This window comes from Portunus trituberculatus, chromosome 31, assembly GCF_017591435.1.
Source record: "Portunus trituberculatus isolate SZX2019 chromosome 31, ASM1759143v1, whole genome shotgun sequence".
NCBI lineage: Eukaryota > Metazoa > Arthropoda > Malacostraca > Decapoda > Portunidae > Portunus > Portunus trituberculatus.
In genome coordinates this window covers 3,386,622-3,401,621 of record NC_059285.1, presented here as the reverse complement: position 1 = coordinate 3,401,621, position 15,000 = coordinate 3,386,622, and the positions used below count along the sequence as shown (strand labels likewise).

The following is a 15,000-nucleotide window of genomic DNA, read 5'->3' as shown; positions in this document are numbered from 1 at the left end:
TTCCTAGCAGTGTGCCTCCCTCACCCCGTCTTTACAACTCCGCGGGGAAGGAATGCCTCTCCAGATGGCGCGGGTGTCTCTTCCTTTCCTTCCCCAAGCACCGGGGAAGGAAGGAAGGAAGGAAGGAAGGAAGGAGGAAGGGAGAAAGGATGTTGATGTGTCTGTGTGTGTGTGTGTGTGTGTGTGTGTGTGTGTGTGTGTTTTCTTAAGTAAGTGAGAAGGAAGGAGAGGAGGGAAGGAAGGAAGGAAGGAAGGAAGGAAGGAGAGGGAGGGAGGGAGGGAAGGAAGGAAATGAGGAATGGAGGAGAAAGAAAAAGGATGGAAAGAAGGAAAGAAAGAAGAAGAAGGAAAGGATGGGAGAATGAATGAAGGAAGGAAGGAAGGAAAGAGGGAAGGAAGACTAAGGCTGTGTCTCATGTATCTGGAAATTCCGAGGGAAGGAAATTGTCTTTTTTCCCATTTTAAGGAAGAAAGAATGAAATGAAGGAAGTTTGAAGTATTTAGGAGTATAAGTAATATGATTTTTCCCTCTATCTCTGCGCGGAAAGGGAAAGAAGGAGGGAAAAACTATTGGTAACTAGCATAATTTTTCATCATCCGAGCATAAAAAAGGGAAAATGAAGGAAGGAAGATAGGAAGGAAGGAAGGAAGGAAAGAAAGATGGAAGTCAGGAAGGATGGGAGGAAGGAAGGAAGGAAGGAAAGATGGATGGATGGAAGGATGGAAGAAAGGAAGGAAGGAAGGAAAAAGAAAGAAAGGAAGGAAGGAAGGAAGGAAGGAAGGAACGATGGAAGAAAGGAAGGAAGGAAAGATGGATGGAAGGAAGGAAGGATGCAAGGATGGGAGAAAGGATGGGAAGGAAGGAAAGAAGGAAGGAAAAACAGGAAGAAAGTAAGGAAAAAAGAAGGAAGAAAGGAAAGAAGAAAGGTAGGAAGGAAGAAAGGAAGGAAGGAAGGAAGGAAAACAAGAAAGGAAAATTTTCATGTCTTCTCTTCATTTTACACGTAGGAGGAAAAGGAAAGATAAAGAGAGGAAGAATAGAAAGAAAGAAATCAGTTTACACACAATCTTCCAAAGCTTACATATCTCCCTTCTTCCCTCTCTCCCCCTCCCATCTCCCCACTCCCCTCAATCCCCCTCCTTCTCCCCTCTCTCACATCACCAACTTTCCCATCCTGTCCGTTTCTCGCTCCCCTCGGCATCCCACCCCTCTCTCCCCTCTCTCCAATGTTAGTCTCCCCACACTCTAAGATGTTACGTTACCTCCCCTCATCTCCCCATCCCATGAGTTGTGTCCCACCTCTAACACTATTCTCCCCTCTCCCCTCTCCCCTCTCCCCTCTCCCATTTCCTCTCTCTCCTCGCTCTTGCTGTCATCACCCCAGTTAAGTTTTCTCCCCAGTTTGTTTAGCTTAGTTTGATATGGTTTAGTGTTCTCTCTCTCTCTCTCTCTCTCTCTCTCTCTCTCTCTCTCTCTCTCTCTCTCTCTCTCTCTCTCTCTCTCTCCCCCAGTTCTCAGTAAAGCAACATTCCTCCCTAACTCCCTACCACTTCTTCCCAGTAACTCCCCCACTTCCCCTCCCAGTGCCTCCCCCCCCCAGTTAACTCCTCCCCTCTCCCTCTCTCTACTTCCCTTTATTATTTATCTCCCCTCTAACTCCCTTCCCCAGTAACTAAACACTCCCCTCCCCCCGGTAACTCTCCCAGATAATTCTCTCCCCTGCAGGTGTGTTTGTCATCATTGCTCTCTCTTCTCCCCTCTCTCTCCCTCTCTCTCCCTCTCTACCTCTCCCTTCGCCACACGCTTTAACAAGGTGAGTCACTCTTCTCTCTCTCTCTCTCTCTCTCTCTCTCTCTCTGCCTGGAGGAAGGGTAGAAAGGGAGAGAGGGAGAGGGAGGGATGCTTGGAACAAAGGAAGGGATGGAAAGGAGAGAAAGGGAAGGGTTGATGATGCTGAGAGAGAGAGAGAGAGAGAGAGGGGGGGGGAAGTGGAGAGGGCGAAACGGATAGATAGACATACAAAGATGAAGAGACAAACTGATAGATAGATTGAACAGACAGACATAGAGATAGACAGACAGAGAGACAGACAGACAGACAGACAGACAGACAGACAAAGACAAGGGACAAGACCGGTTGGCGCCTTTCCTCCGTTGTAAAGAAAAGGAAGGAAGCGATGGAGGGAAGAGAGGAGGACGGAAAGGAGAAGGACGAGGAGGAGGAGGAGGAGGAGGAGGAGGAGGAAGAGGAGGAAGAGGGAAACAATAGAGAGGGGGGGAGGTGAAATAGAATAAAAGATAAAATAACAATAACAACAACAATAGTACTACTGCATCTCTCTCTCTCTCTCTCTCTCTCTCTCTCTCTCTCTCTCTCTCTCTCTCTCTCTCTCTCTCTCTCTCTCTCCTTCGCTCTTCTTTCCTTCTCTTCCTTCCCTCATTTCTTCCTATCTTCACCTCTTCTCCCTCTTTCTCATTTCATATTTTGTTTTTTCTTGTTCTTCCTGTTTTTCTTGTTCTTTTCTTTCTTCTTTTCTTTCTTCCTTTGCCTCTTCGTGTTTTATTTGTTTCCTTCTTCTTTCTTTATTATTTTCTTCCTTTTCTTTCCCTCCTTGCAACTTTTTTTCTCTCGTTAACTTTTCCACTTTCTTTTTCTTTCTCTTTTTTCCTTCCTTCTTTCATCATTTTCTTCCTATTCTTCCTTTCTTCTTCCTATTCCCTCTTGTTCTTCCCTTTTCTTCTCCTGGTTCTACTTTGGATTCTTCGTTTTCTTTCTTGCTCTTTTTATCTCTCCTTCTCTTCCTCTTCCCTTCCTCTTTTTTATTCCCCAAATTTCTTTCTTCTTCATCTCCTCCTCTTTTATCTCTTCCTCATTCTCTCTTTCCACATCATTGCTTCCTTCACTCTTCTCTTTCTCTTCCTCTCTCCCTTTCTCTCTCTATTTCCTTCCTTCCTTCCTTCCTTCCTTCCTTCCTTCCTTCCTTCCTTACCATCTCTATAACGTTTTCTTCCTTCCCCTTTCATCCATAGCCTTCCCTATTCCTTCCCCTCTTACTGAGACTCCTCTCCTCTCCCCTCCCCTTCCTTCCCCTCTTACACCTGTCCCCTCGTGCAGGTCACATATAAACACAATCAGGTGTGCAAAGGTGTTTTTCAAGGGCCTCTTGTGACGTCACCTCTACAGCGGGAGGGAGGGAGAGGGAGGAAAAGAGGGGAGAGAGAGTGGGGAGAGGGGAGAGGTTAGAGGGAAAGGGGAGGAGTGACCGGAGAGAGGGATAAGAGAATAGGGGAAAGGTTACATTCAGTTTCTCTCTCTCTCTCTCTCTCTCTCTCTCTCTCTCTCTCTCTCTCTCTCTCTCTCTCTCTCTCTCGGTGGAGCGTAACGTAGCGTATAAAAAACATGATCGAGTGAGGGATGTGTGACAGAGAGAGAGAGAGAGAGAGAGAGAGAAGTAATGTTAATAGTCGTTAGTGAATCAAAGCAAAACTCACACACACACACACACACACACACACACACACACACACACACACACACACACACACACACACACACACACACACACACACACACACGCCTTCACGCAACGCTTCACAAGTTACACAGTGTTTCCGCCTCGCAAGAGAGAGTAACGTAGAGGGTGAAAATTGTGTTCGTGCCTCCTATATCCGGCTCGCCCACTGCTGACGAAGGGGCTGACGGTGGTGGTGGTGGTGGTGGTGGTGGTGGTGGTGGTGGTAGTGGTGGTGGGAAAATAATGCTGGGTTATTTAAAGAGGGTTATGTTATGGAGGTTTTATTAGTTTGTTGTTGTTATTGTTGTTGTTGTTGTTGTTGTTATCATTTTGTGTTATTTTATTTTTTCCAGTCCTGTTCCGATAAAGATTGATATTTTTGCGGTAAAGATACACACACACACACACACACACACACACACACACACACACACACACACACACACACACACACACACTATCATTGCAATTATCAGTGGAAATTTTCCCATAATTTAACGTTTCATGGTTGTGTGTTGTAAATATTTATAGTTTTTTTCCTCTCGTGTGTGTGTGTGTGTGTGTGTGTGTGTGTGTGTGTGTGTGTGTGTGTGTGTGGAGTAAAAGCAAAGCGAAACTTATTTTTATGAGTATTTGATATAAAAGAAGTATTTTTATTTTTTCCTCCCACTCTACCGTCACCTTTCCTCTCTGCCTCTCTCCCTCCCTGCCAAGCCCTCTCGTCTTTTCACAGAAATTGGGTCAAAATAAGATTATTTTTCTCTTGGTGGCGGAGTTTTTGCCGCCAAATTAGATTCTACTGGAGGTTTTTATTATCATTATTGCATTATTGTTATTATTATTATTATTATTATTATTATTATTATTATTATTATTATTATCATTATCATTATTAACATTATCACTATTGTTGTTGTTATTACTGCTGTTGTACTGCTATTATTACTATCATTACTATTTCTACAACAACAACAACAACAACAACTACTACTACTACTACTACTACTACTACTACTACTACTACTACTACTACTACTACTACTACTACTACCCTCATTATCTCCATCACCACCACCTCCACCACCATCACCACCACCGCCATCACTACCACCACCACCACCACCTTACCCTACAACACAAACACGTCAGGGAATCAGAGAGTGTCGTTGGGGCGTGGTGGGCGTCAGGTGGTCAGCGTGTAGGAGTGTGTGGCGGCAACAGTGGCTATTCCCTTTTCCCCCCGCAGCGGCAGTGGGTGTTAGGCCTCTGGTGGCAGCGTGACGCCCTGCGGTGGCCAGCGTGCACCACTTTATCACTCCGCAAGGCCAGGTGCCGTAATTGCCTCTGCCACACCTTGCCGCGCCTCCCTCCTGGTTCAGCCAAAGCAAGGAACATGATAGGGAATGTGGAGGGAGACGCTAGGCCTACATGTGGTTAACTTCATAAAACAAGCCTATTTTTTAGTGTTTAACCCCTTCAGTACCATGCCGCGTTTCCATATTCGTTCTGCTTACTGTTTGGTGATTTTATACAGCTTCAGAAATTTATGTGGGGGATTAGAATAGTGAAGACTGTGGCCATTTATCTTCTGACCTCTATAGACCCCTTCTAATGTCAATAAAATGGTCTAATCGTACGCAAATGTCAAGGTAAAAATGTGTCCCAGTATCGAAGGGGTTAAAAAAATATGCTTCCCCCTAAGGCTGTTTGCTTCAGGTGAGGCAAACTGTGTACTGCTGAGAAATGTCTGACTTGGAATACGAATGCTTGGAAAAAAGAAAAAAGAAAAGGAAACTGGCGAACTATTTTGACAGTAAAGAAATGTGAAAATCCACGGGCGAAACAATTGGCTCCTCTCTCTCTCTCTCTCTCTCTCTCTCTCTCTCTCTCTCTCTCTCTCTCTCTCTCTCTCTCTCTCATATCTCTAATCTCTTTCCTTCCCCTTTATGTAAGAGTGAACAGACACAAGGAAACTCAGCTTATACCTACCCTCTTCCCCCCTACCCTTTCCTCCATCCAACCACCCACCCACCCCAACCCACCCCCACACCCTGCTCTTTCTCTCTACCTGCTCTCCACCCCACCCACTCCCTCCCGTCACCCTCCAATCCCCTCCCGCGCTGCTGTCTCTCCCACGCAACTTAGCAACAGAGAATTATTTATTGTAAGCAACGTGGAGTTATTGTTTGGCAGTCCACCGCCTTTGTTGGTGTTGTGGAGAGTCAGGGAAAGGCGGACTGGTGTGTGGTGGTGGTGGTGGTGGTGGTAGTGGTGGTGGTGGTGATGATGTAAATGTTGTTGTGATGATGGTAGTAGTTTTATTGTGAAAGGCAGTCAGAGAGAGAGTTAGAATGAGAGAGAGAGAGAGAGAGAGAGAGAGAGAGAGAGAGAGAGAGAGAGAGAGAGAGAGAGCGTTGGAAATTGGACGTTGATTGAGTTATTGCCCCGGAACACAAGGTTATACGGCTCCGGGTTGTCACGGAAGCGCGCTGCCTCTACCGCTGATGAACTGGAGCAAAGTCAGGAGCACTATTTTAGAGAGAGAGAGAGAGAGAGAGAGAGAGAGAGAGAGAGAGAGAGAGAGAGAGACGACCGTATAATTTGGATTCCCTTATCTCTCTCTCTCTCTCTCTCTCTCTCTCTCTCTCTCTCTCTCTCTCTCTCTCTCTAATTCTAACTCTCATTCTCTTGAAATAAAAACAAAAGTGGTGCTGAACTGTGCAAAAAAAAAAAAAAAAGAAAGGAGACAATAAAAAGAACAGGGAAAAACAGGAAAAAAGAGGGAAAATAAGGGATAACAGGAAAATAAAACAGGGAAAAAAAAAACACGGAAATAAACAGGGAAAAAGTTGAAGGAAATAAATAAGCTCACTATTGTCCTTCAGTAAAAAAAAGAGTCCTAGCGCTCACGAAGTACCGCAGGGAAGGAAGGATAGGAAAAAAAAAAAAAAATTGTATCGCATTTCAATACTCGTTAGGATAAGACGCACTTGCACACTCAGCTTATACCTACCCTCACCCCCCCTCCACACTACCCTCCATCCAACCACGCACCCACCCCAACCCCCCCCTCTTAACCCCATCCACACCTTCCCCGCTAGCACAGACACAAACCCTAACACCTCTCCCTTATCTCTCTTTGGACCATATTGAGAGAGAGTTCAGCGCTGCACCTCCACTATTCCAGAAGGCTCCTGTTTGAATGGCACAAGTTTTCAAGGGCGTTTTTATGGTTCTAATGACAAACGAACAAGGTTACTATACAATTTGCAGGAAAAACAGCCTCAGAAATCCGACGTGTCATCTCTGCGGCCTTTGAAAATAGTCGTGGTGACAGAGAGCGGAGCGTTTCAGAATACGGGTGTCTCTCTCTCTCTCTCTCTCTCTCTCTCTCTCTCTCTCTCTCTCTCTCTCTCTCTCTCTCTCTCTCTCTCTCTCTCTCTCTCTCTCTCATCTTAACTAAACCAAACTAAATCACAACACATCAAAAAAAGGAACATGTACTTTTCATCACGGAATTTCAACGAGAGAGAGAGAGAGAGAGAGAGAGAGAGAGAGAGAGAGACGGTGGAGGGAGGTGTCTGGTGTCCTTCTGCAGCTGCCCCCCCCCTTGCCTTCCCTTGCCTTCTCCTCATCTTATTCCTTATTTTCGGTTAACACTCTCGGACCTGTGTTGGTAATATAAGGTGTTAAGTGGTGTTTTGAGTGCGTTTTGGGTGTGTTTTCAGTGTTTTAAGTGGTTTGGGTGTGTTTTGGGTGTGTTTTAGATGTTTTAAGTGGTTAGGGTGTGTGTTGGGTGTGTTTTGAGTGTGTTTTGGGTGTTTTAAGTGGTTTTGATGTGTGTTGGGTGTTTTGGGTTGGTCTTGGGTGTTTTAAGTGGTTTGGGTGTGTGTTGGGTGTGTTTTGGGTGTTTTAAGTTGTTTGGGTGTGTTTTGGGTTGGTTTTGGGTGTTTTAAGTTGTTTGGGTGTGTTTTGGGTTGGTTTTGGGTGTTTTAAATGGTTTGGATGTGTGTTGGCTGTATTTTCTGGTGTAGGTGCCTCTCACTCACTGCCACGTGTAAGTTCGTTAAGGGGGTCTGGTGGCCTCCTGCAACTGCCACTCCACTCCTTGTCTTTCCTTGCCTTCTCCTCCTCTTTTCCTTTCTTTTTGGCTAGCACTCTCGGACCTGCAGGGGGACTGGCAACTAAGAAGGCCTATTTTATATCAAGAAGGCCTGTTTTATATTCCACATTTTATAGTGCCCTTGGTGAAGTTTCCCCTAGTGACCTCCTGCAGCTGCCCGCCCCCCCTCCCCCGCTTTGCCCTTCCCTTGCCTTCTCCTCCTCCTCCTATTTTTGGTTTACTCAGACATTCAGTTATAAGACGATGATTATTACTTTTTATTTACTTTATTTTACTTTTAACTTGTTGTCTCATTTTATTTTGTTGTTTTTCATTTACTTTTTTCAGCCTTTGCCCTTCCTTTGTCTTCTCCTCTTCTTACTTTAGGTTCACTTGGAAATTCAGTTATAAGACGTTGATTATTACTTTTTTTTTATTTGTTTTACTTTTTACTTGTTCTGTCACTCTACTTTTATTTACTTTTTCACTTTTCACTCTCTTCACTTTAGGTACATGAGAATTTTTTTTACTTCCATCTTACTTTTTCCTTAGTCTTTTATTCTACTCTGCTTTTCTTGACTTACTTTTTTTCACTTTTTCGCCTTAACCTCTTCACCACTATGACGTGTTTCCATATTCACTCTGCTTACTATTTGGTCATTTCATACAGCTTCGGAAATTCATATGGGGAATTAAAATAGTGAAGACTATGGCCATTAATCATCTGACCTCCATAGAGCCTTCCTAATGTCAATAAAATGGTCTTATCGCACACAAATCTCAAGGTAAAAATATGTCCCAGTATTGAAGAGGTTGATCACAAAACACGACTTTACTTTACTCTATATTGCAATTTTAGTTGTTCTTTCATTCTATTCTGCCTTACTTTACTTCTTTACTCGCTGTTTTACTCCTCTCTGTCTCTCTTTCCTTTAGATGACGTAACTCACAACACAACACTTTACTTTTCCTAATCCTGAATTTGTCAAGCTTAAACGCATTATTTCTGGTTCGGTCCTGGCTACTCATCTTAAGAACTTTGCTCCTATTCCATTTGTTATAACTCTTATATATACCCTTATATATATACCCTTATACTTCTATCAGGCCCCCTCTTAACCTACGCCCCTTTAACCCCCTTCAGTTCTGGGACGCATGTTTTACTACGAGTTTCGAGTGTGATTAGACAATTTTACTCACGTTAGTAAAGGTCTATGGAGGTCAGAGGATTAATGGGCAGAGTCTTCGCTATTCTAATCCCCCACCATAAGTTTCTGAAGCTGTATGAAATCACCAAGTAGTAAGCAGAATGAATATGAACACACGTCATGGTACTGAAAGGGTTGAGGAATGCAAGTTTAGTTTCTCTAATCTCACTGTTGGTTTTTTGTTCTTCGTTTGTGTTCCCTTGTGTTGTCGTGTATCTTATGTTAAGTTTTATTGGCTCTAATCTGTGTAGTATTTTATTTGCCCCTTATTGCCGAGGAGGAAACACACTCCGCCTCGCCTCATGGACCTTGTAATAAATGTCATTTTTATTTCCAAGTCCCGTCGTAAAGCTTGCCATTATATTGCTAATGGATTGGCCCGCTGGAGTGCTGCAGACCGGGCCAAGGGGGGAGGAGGGGAAAGGGGACTGTTGTTGTTGTTTTTGTTGTTTTTATTTTTATGCAGGAGTTGTTGTTGTTGTTTTTTTGTTATTATTTGTTTATTATTATTATTATTATTATTATTATTATTATTATTATTATTATTGTTATTAGTCTTGTCTACTACTACTACTACTACTACTACTACTACTACTACTACTACTACTACTACTACTACTACTACTACTGTCATCACCACCACCAGCACCACTACAACTACTATTAAAACTACTACCACGACCACTACCACCACCACCACCCTCATTATCCTCCTCATTATCATTACTTTTCCCGTAGTCGTTACATTATCTCCCATCTGTGTGTGTGTGTGTGTGTGTGTGGATATGAACGACTCGCCTCTAATAGGAAGTGTTCTCAGGGTTGAATCAGTCTTGTCAGTGTGTAGTATATCTTCATTGACCTCATTATTCCCACCCACCACCACCACCACCACTACTACTACCTCTCTCTCTCTCTCTCTCTCTCTCTCTCTCTCTCCCTTCCTTCCTTCCCCTCTCGCCCTCTTCTCCCTACCTCCTTCTTCACCCCCCCGCGTCCCAGCATCGTTATGGCGCCTCTGTAATACGTGTTTTTACATCATAAATCGCCTCGTATTTTCTCTCCCCGCGTCTCACCTGATTTACCCATATTAAGCCCCAGCCACATGAGCCGGAATTCCCCGCGATGCGCCCCGCTGGAGGTGTCCTGGTGACGGAGGCGGAGGGACACAGGGACTCTGGGCAAGGGAGACACTTAGGTGGTGTTCAGAAATACTTTACTCTCACCATTACTATTTTCTAAGGCCACAGAGATGATTAGCTGGGTTTTCAATAGTGTTTCTTCTGTGAGTGTTGTGGAAATCTCGTTAATCCGTCACTCGAACCGTAAACATACCCTTGAAAACGTGGCTAGCTATGTAGAGACTTATGATCTGTGCTATCAACACGTCTGTTTTCTAAGGCTACAGAGATAAGCGTGTTTCTCCTGTGAGTGTTGTGGGAATTTTGTTAATGCGTCACCAGAACCGTAAAAACACCTTTGAAACCGCGTGTTATTATATAAAGACATAAAAAATGCTCTCCTCTCTCAACTTGTCTATTTTCTAAGGCCACAGAGATGATTTTCCAGAGTTCTCAAGAATGTTTCTCCCCTTAGTGATATAGAAATATTGTTAATCCGTCACAAGAACTTTAAAAATACCCTCAGTGCGTTTAACTTCAACTATAAAGAGTGTTTTTAAGAGTAGTGGAGGTGATGCGGAGAAGTGTTTCAAAATAAGATTCTCAGCGCTGGAAGGCAAGACTAGGAGGGAGGAGGAGGAGGAGGAGGAGGAGGAGGAGGAGGAGGAGGAAGAAGAGAATTACCGACCTAATGCAAGACTTGAGATTGTTTTTTACTTCCGCTTGAGTGTGCTGTGGGGGGACATGGGGACACGATAACACAGAGATACAGGGTCACGAGAACACGAGGACACGAGGACACAGGGACACGAGGACACGAGGACACAGGGACACGGGGACACAGGGACATGGGGACACGAGAACACAGAGACACAGGGACACGAGGACACGAGAACACAGAGACACAGGAACACGAGGACAAAGAGACAGGGACACGAGGACACGAGGACACAGGGACACGGGGACACGAGAACACAGAGACACATGAACACGAGGACAAAGAGACACAGGGACACGAGGACACGAGGACGCAGGAACACGGGAACACAGAGACATAGGGACACAGGAGCACGGGGACACGGGGACACGAGAATACGGGGACACGGGGACACGAGGACACGGGGAGACACTCATCCATGAAAGGTTGAAGTAGAAGAGAGGAGAGAGGGCACGGATGTTTGAGTAGCAGGCAATTAGATAGGCACGAGTCCTCCTTAAGTGTTAATTAAAGCATCAGATTTTTTTCTTATCTTTTCACTCCAGCTTATCTTTTCACTCCAGCTTAAGTATTAATTAAAACATGAATTTCTATTTTTTTCTTATCTTTTTCACTTGATTTATTTCCGTGACAAGATCTGGTGAATTTAGGAGCGATGAGGATGATATGAAGGAAGGGATCAACAAGTCAGTAGGTCTTCACGCGGCATCCCTATCTGTGTTTATCGTGAGTGTCGATCATAGCGATTTATTTATTAACATTTCCGTGACAAGACTTCGTAAACTTAACCCTTTCAGTACTGGGACGCATTTTTTTTACCTTGATTTTTTGGGGTGTGATTAGACGGTTTTTATTGACATCAGGAAGGGTCTATGGAGGTCAGAAGATTAATGGCCAGAGTCTTTTAAATCCCCCATATGAGTTTCTGAAGCTGTATAAAATTATCAAATAGTAAGTAGAATGAATATGGAAATGCGTCATGGTAATAAAGATCAATAGTATAAGTAGTGGTAGTTAATGAATAATAATAGTATAAATAGTACAAGTGAAGGGGGCAACAAGTCTGAAGATGGACACGTGGCAGCTCCTTGTGTCAACTGTCCATGTATCACGATTTTACTGGGAGCTTAACAAACTTACCATCCCTAGAGAGAGAGAGAGAGAGAGAGAGAGAGAGTGTGTGTGTGTGTGTGTGTGTGTGTGTGTGTGGTGTAGGGAAGGCTTCAAAATGCTCATGCTCCTTGAATGCAAAGTAATCAACGTGGAATAGAAAGCGTGCACAGCGAGGGAAATACATTGCAAGCCAGCCATTCCAACACACACACACACACACACACACACACACACACACACACACACACACACACACACACACACACACACACACACACACACACTATCAAGTCCCAGCAGGAAACCGTGTAGCAAGGAAGGAGCGTTTTTTATTCCTATCAGAGAGAGAGAGAGAGAGAGAGAGAGACACTCGTGGTGGTTGTGGTGGTAGTGGTGGTGCTGACGTCACTACACACACACGCACGCACACACACACACACACACACACACACACACACACACACACACACACACACACACAGGGGCAGGACATGTTCAAGCAAATTTTGTCCGGCGTTGGGCGATCGAAGGAGCGGCGCCTCCTGTGATGGGCTTTTCAGTGGCGCTCTATTTGCCTCCGTTCATGCGTGCTGTGTTCCGTGTGTGTGTGTGTGTGTGTGTGTGTGTGTGTGTGTGTGAGAGAGAGAGAGAGAGAGCGAGAGGAGGCGTGGTCGTGATGGAGGCGTGGCGCGGAGTGAAGGAGGAAGAGAAAGAGAGGAAGAGAAAAGGGAAAACGAGAGAGAAAGAGAGATAGAGAGATGTGAATCATGAGGAAGCTGAGAGAGAGAGAGAGAGAGAGAGAGAGAGAGAGAGAGAGAGAGAGAGAGAGAGAGAGAGAGAGAGAGAGAGAGAGAGGAGAGGGAAGAGGGGTAATGAGGAAGCAATAAAAATGAAAGATGAAAGAGTGGAAGAACATGTGTCAATAATTGTTCATTGCTCCCTTCTTCCTTCTTTCCTTTCTTCTCCACTTGTTCGTCCTTCCTTCATTCTTTGTACCTGTTCTTATTTTCTCTCCTTCCTTGTTAGTCACGTCTTCTTAACCCTTTCTCCTTCTTTCTCTCTCTTTCTCCTTCTTAGTTATCGTTCCTCTTTTCTTGTCATTTCTTCCCTCTGTTCCTTGTCTTTTCCTTCTTTCTACGTCCTTCTTTTTTTGCCTCCCCTCTTTCCTCTCTTCCTTTTCTTCTGTTCTTTCCTTCCCTACTTCCTTTTCTCTTCAACTCGTCCCGTCTCGTCTCGCTTCCCTCTCCTCGTCACCTGGCACCTCCTCCCCTCCCATTGGTCGCTCGCCTCACTGGTTCGACCAATCGCGGGGAACCATTGAACCCTGAGCCTCGCCTGAGTATTTCTCGCCGACGGAAGGAAGGAAAGGAGCGGCGGCGGCGGGGGCGGGGCGGGGGGATGGAAAGGGAAGTGGGTGTAGGGGGCTTAATTCAGAATTCATGTGAGGATCCAGCTCTGTGGTTCATCCCTTCTACCTCTCCCCTTTTCCTCCTCCTCTCCCAGCCATGCCAGACTATTCCCCAGGGTCTCCGCCGCGCCCCAGCAGTAGGCACACTTCCCCCATCTGCCCCTCGCCTGGAAGTGCCTGACGGGGCCCAGAAGGGAAAGTAATCGATAAGACACAAGACTCGTCCAACACAAACAGTCCATGGCCGCCGCGTGAAGCAACAGTCAATGCAGAGGTCGTGCCCTGTCGCGCCGCATAGATCCCTGTCAGCACCATCAGCACCACCAGTCAGTCTTCGCCCCGCCCGAAAGACAATAAAGGCATCAGCCAGGCAGTAAATCGCGCGGCGGTGGTGTGGGGCGGGTCAGGGCATGTGTGGGCCGGTGGCGTGATGGAAGTCATCTTGCTAACCTCCTCTATCATGTCACCTGTTGACGGTCACGAGGGCCGGCCTGACACAATGGCGCCGGGCAGCAGCAGCCACGTGGCCCAGGTGGAGCACGAGACGCGGTCAGAGGTAGAGCATGGCAGCAGGAGGCGTGAGGGAAGGGAAGGCAGAAGTTTTTACAAGGCGGTCATAACCACGAGTCGTAACCACCACCCACAGCCACCAGTCAGTCATAACAACGACTCATAACCCGCGAGTCATAACCACTAGTCACAACCCCTTCACCACCAGTCACCACCAGTCGTAATAGGGGATGACAACCAAGGGCCAGCGCGTGCCAGCAGCCAGCGCCTCGAGGCTCAGCTGGGCAAACTCCCCTCCACACCAGCGAGAAACAATTACTCCGCCACTCACTGCGGCGCCCTCCTCCACCAGGCGTCATTAGCGTACAAGCATAGGAAGAAAGAAGCACACCGCACCACCAACACCCCGCCCTGCTGCACCACCCACACCACACCACACCACTTCACGCCCCACCCACCCGTCACTCCCGCACTCAGATCCTGCAGAAGGAGAAATTTCACGCACAGGAAAACGATGGAGAGAAAAGAATGGAGGAAAAAACTGTAATGACATAAGAGGGACGCTAAACTACCAATCCTTTAGAGGGGCGAGACAGGTGGAGCAGCGGAGACGTCGAGGGGAAGGTGCTGAGGAGACCGACGCCCCTCGCAGGCAGGCAGGCGGGCAGGTGGGAGGGCGAGGGCTGGTTAAACACGAAAGTACAAAGGAAGGGAATAAAAAGCAAACTCTGGGGTGAAGATCCTGCTCCGTGAAAGGTAATGAGGCGAACCTGCAGGGAACATAGAGGACCCCTGCCACACCTCTCCCCTGCCACCCCTACCGCCTCTTTCACGACTCTACTCCCAGGCCTCCTATCGCCTTCTCACTCCCTCCCTCCGCCGCGTCCTCAATGCCCGCGCCACCTGAGATCCTATGAAGGGCGCGGCGTCCCTTCAGCACGCCTCGCCATTCAGTGGGCTGCGGTAATGAGTCGCCTGAGTGAGAGAGTGGGGGGCTAGCAATGCCCCTCCTCCCTCCTCCCTTCCCGCACCCAGCCGTCTCTCTTTCGCCCCTCCACCTGTAGCCCTTGTTTGGTAGTGGTGGTAGTGGTAGTAGTAGTTATTGTAGTAGTAGTAGTTGTTGTTGTTGTTGCTGTTGTAGTTGTAGTTGTAGTAGTAGTAGTAGTAGTAGTAGTAGTAGTAGTAGTAGTAGTAGTAGTAGTAGTAGTAGTAGTAGTAGTAGCAGTAGTAGCAGCAGCAGTAGCAGCAGCAGCAGCAGCAGTAGTAGTAGTAGTAGTTGTGGTTGTTGTTGTTGTAGTAGTGGTA

General features: G+C 46.2%; 2 protein-coding genes across 2 annotated transcripts in view; one reads left to right on the top strand and one right to left on the bottom strand.

Annotated features, from left to right (window-relative positions):
* The window catches only part of LOC123511685 (ras-GEF domain-containing family member 1B-like), a 409,983-nt gene that overhangs the window by 4,652 nt on the left and 390,331 nt on the right, over positions 1-15,000 (top strand). The window lies entirely within an intron of this gene.
* On the bottom strand, positions 7,169-11,084 carry LOC123511600. The gene is made up of 3 exons (XM_045267626.1): positions 10,664-11,084; positions 9,902-10,002; positions 7,169-7,183 (listed from the first exon to the last, which is right to left on the bottom strand). Exons 1-3 carry the CDS (start codon positions 11,082-11,084, stop codon positions 7,169-7,171), a joined length of 537 nt encoding a protein of 178 aa, XP_045123561.1.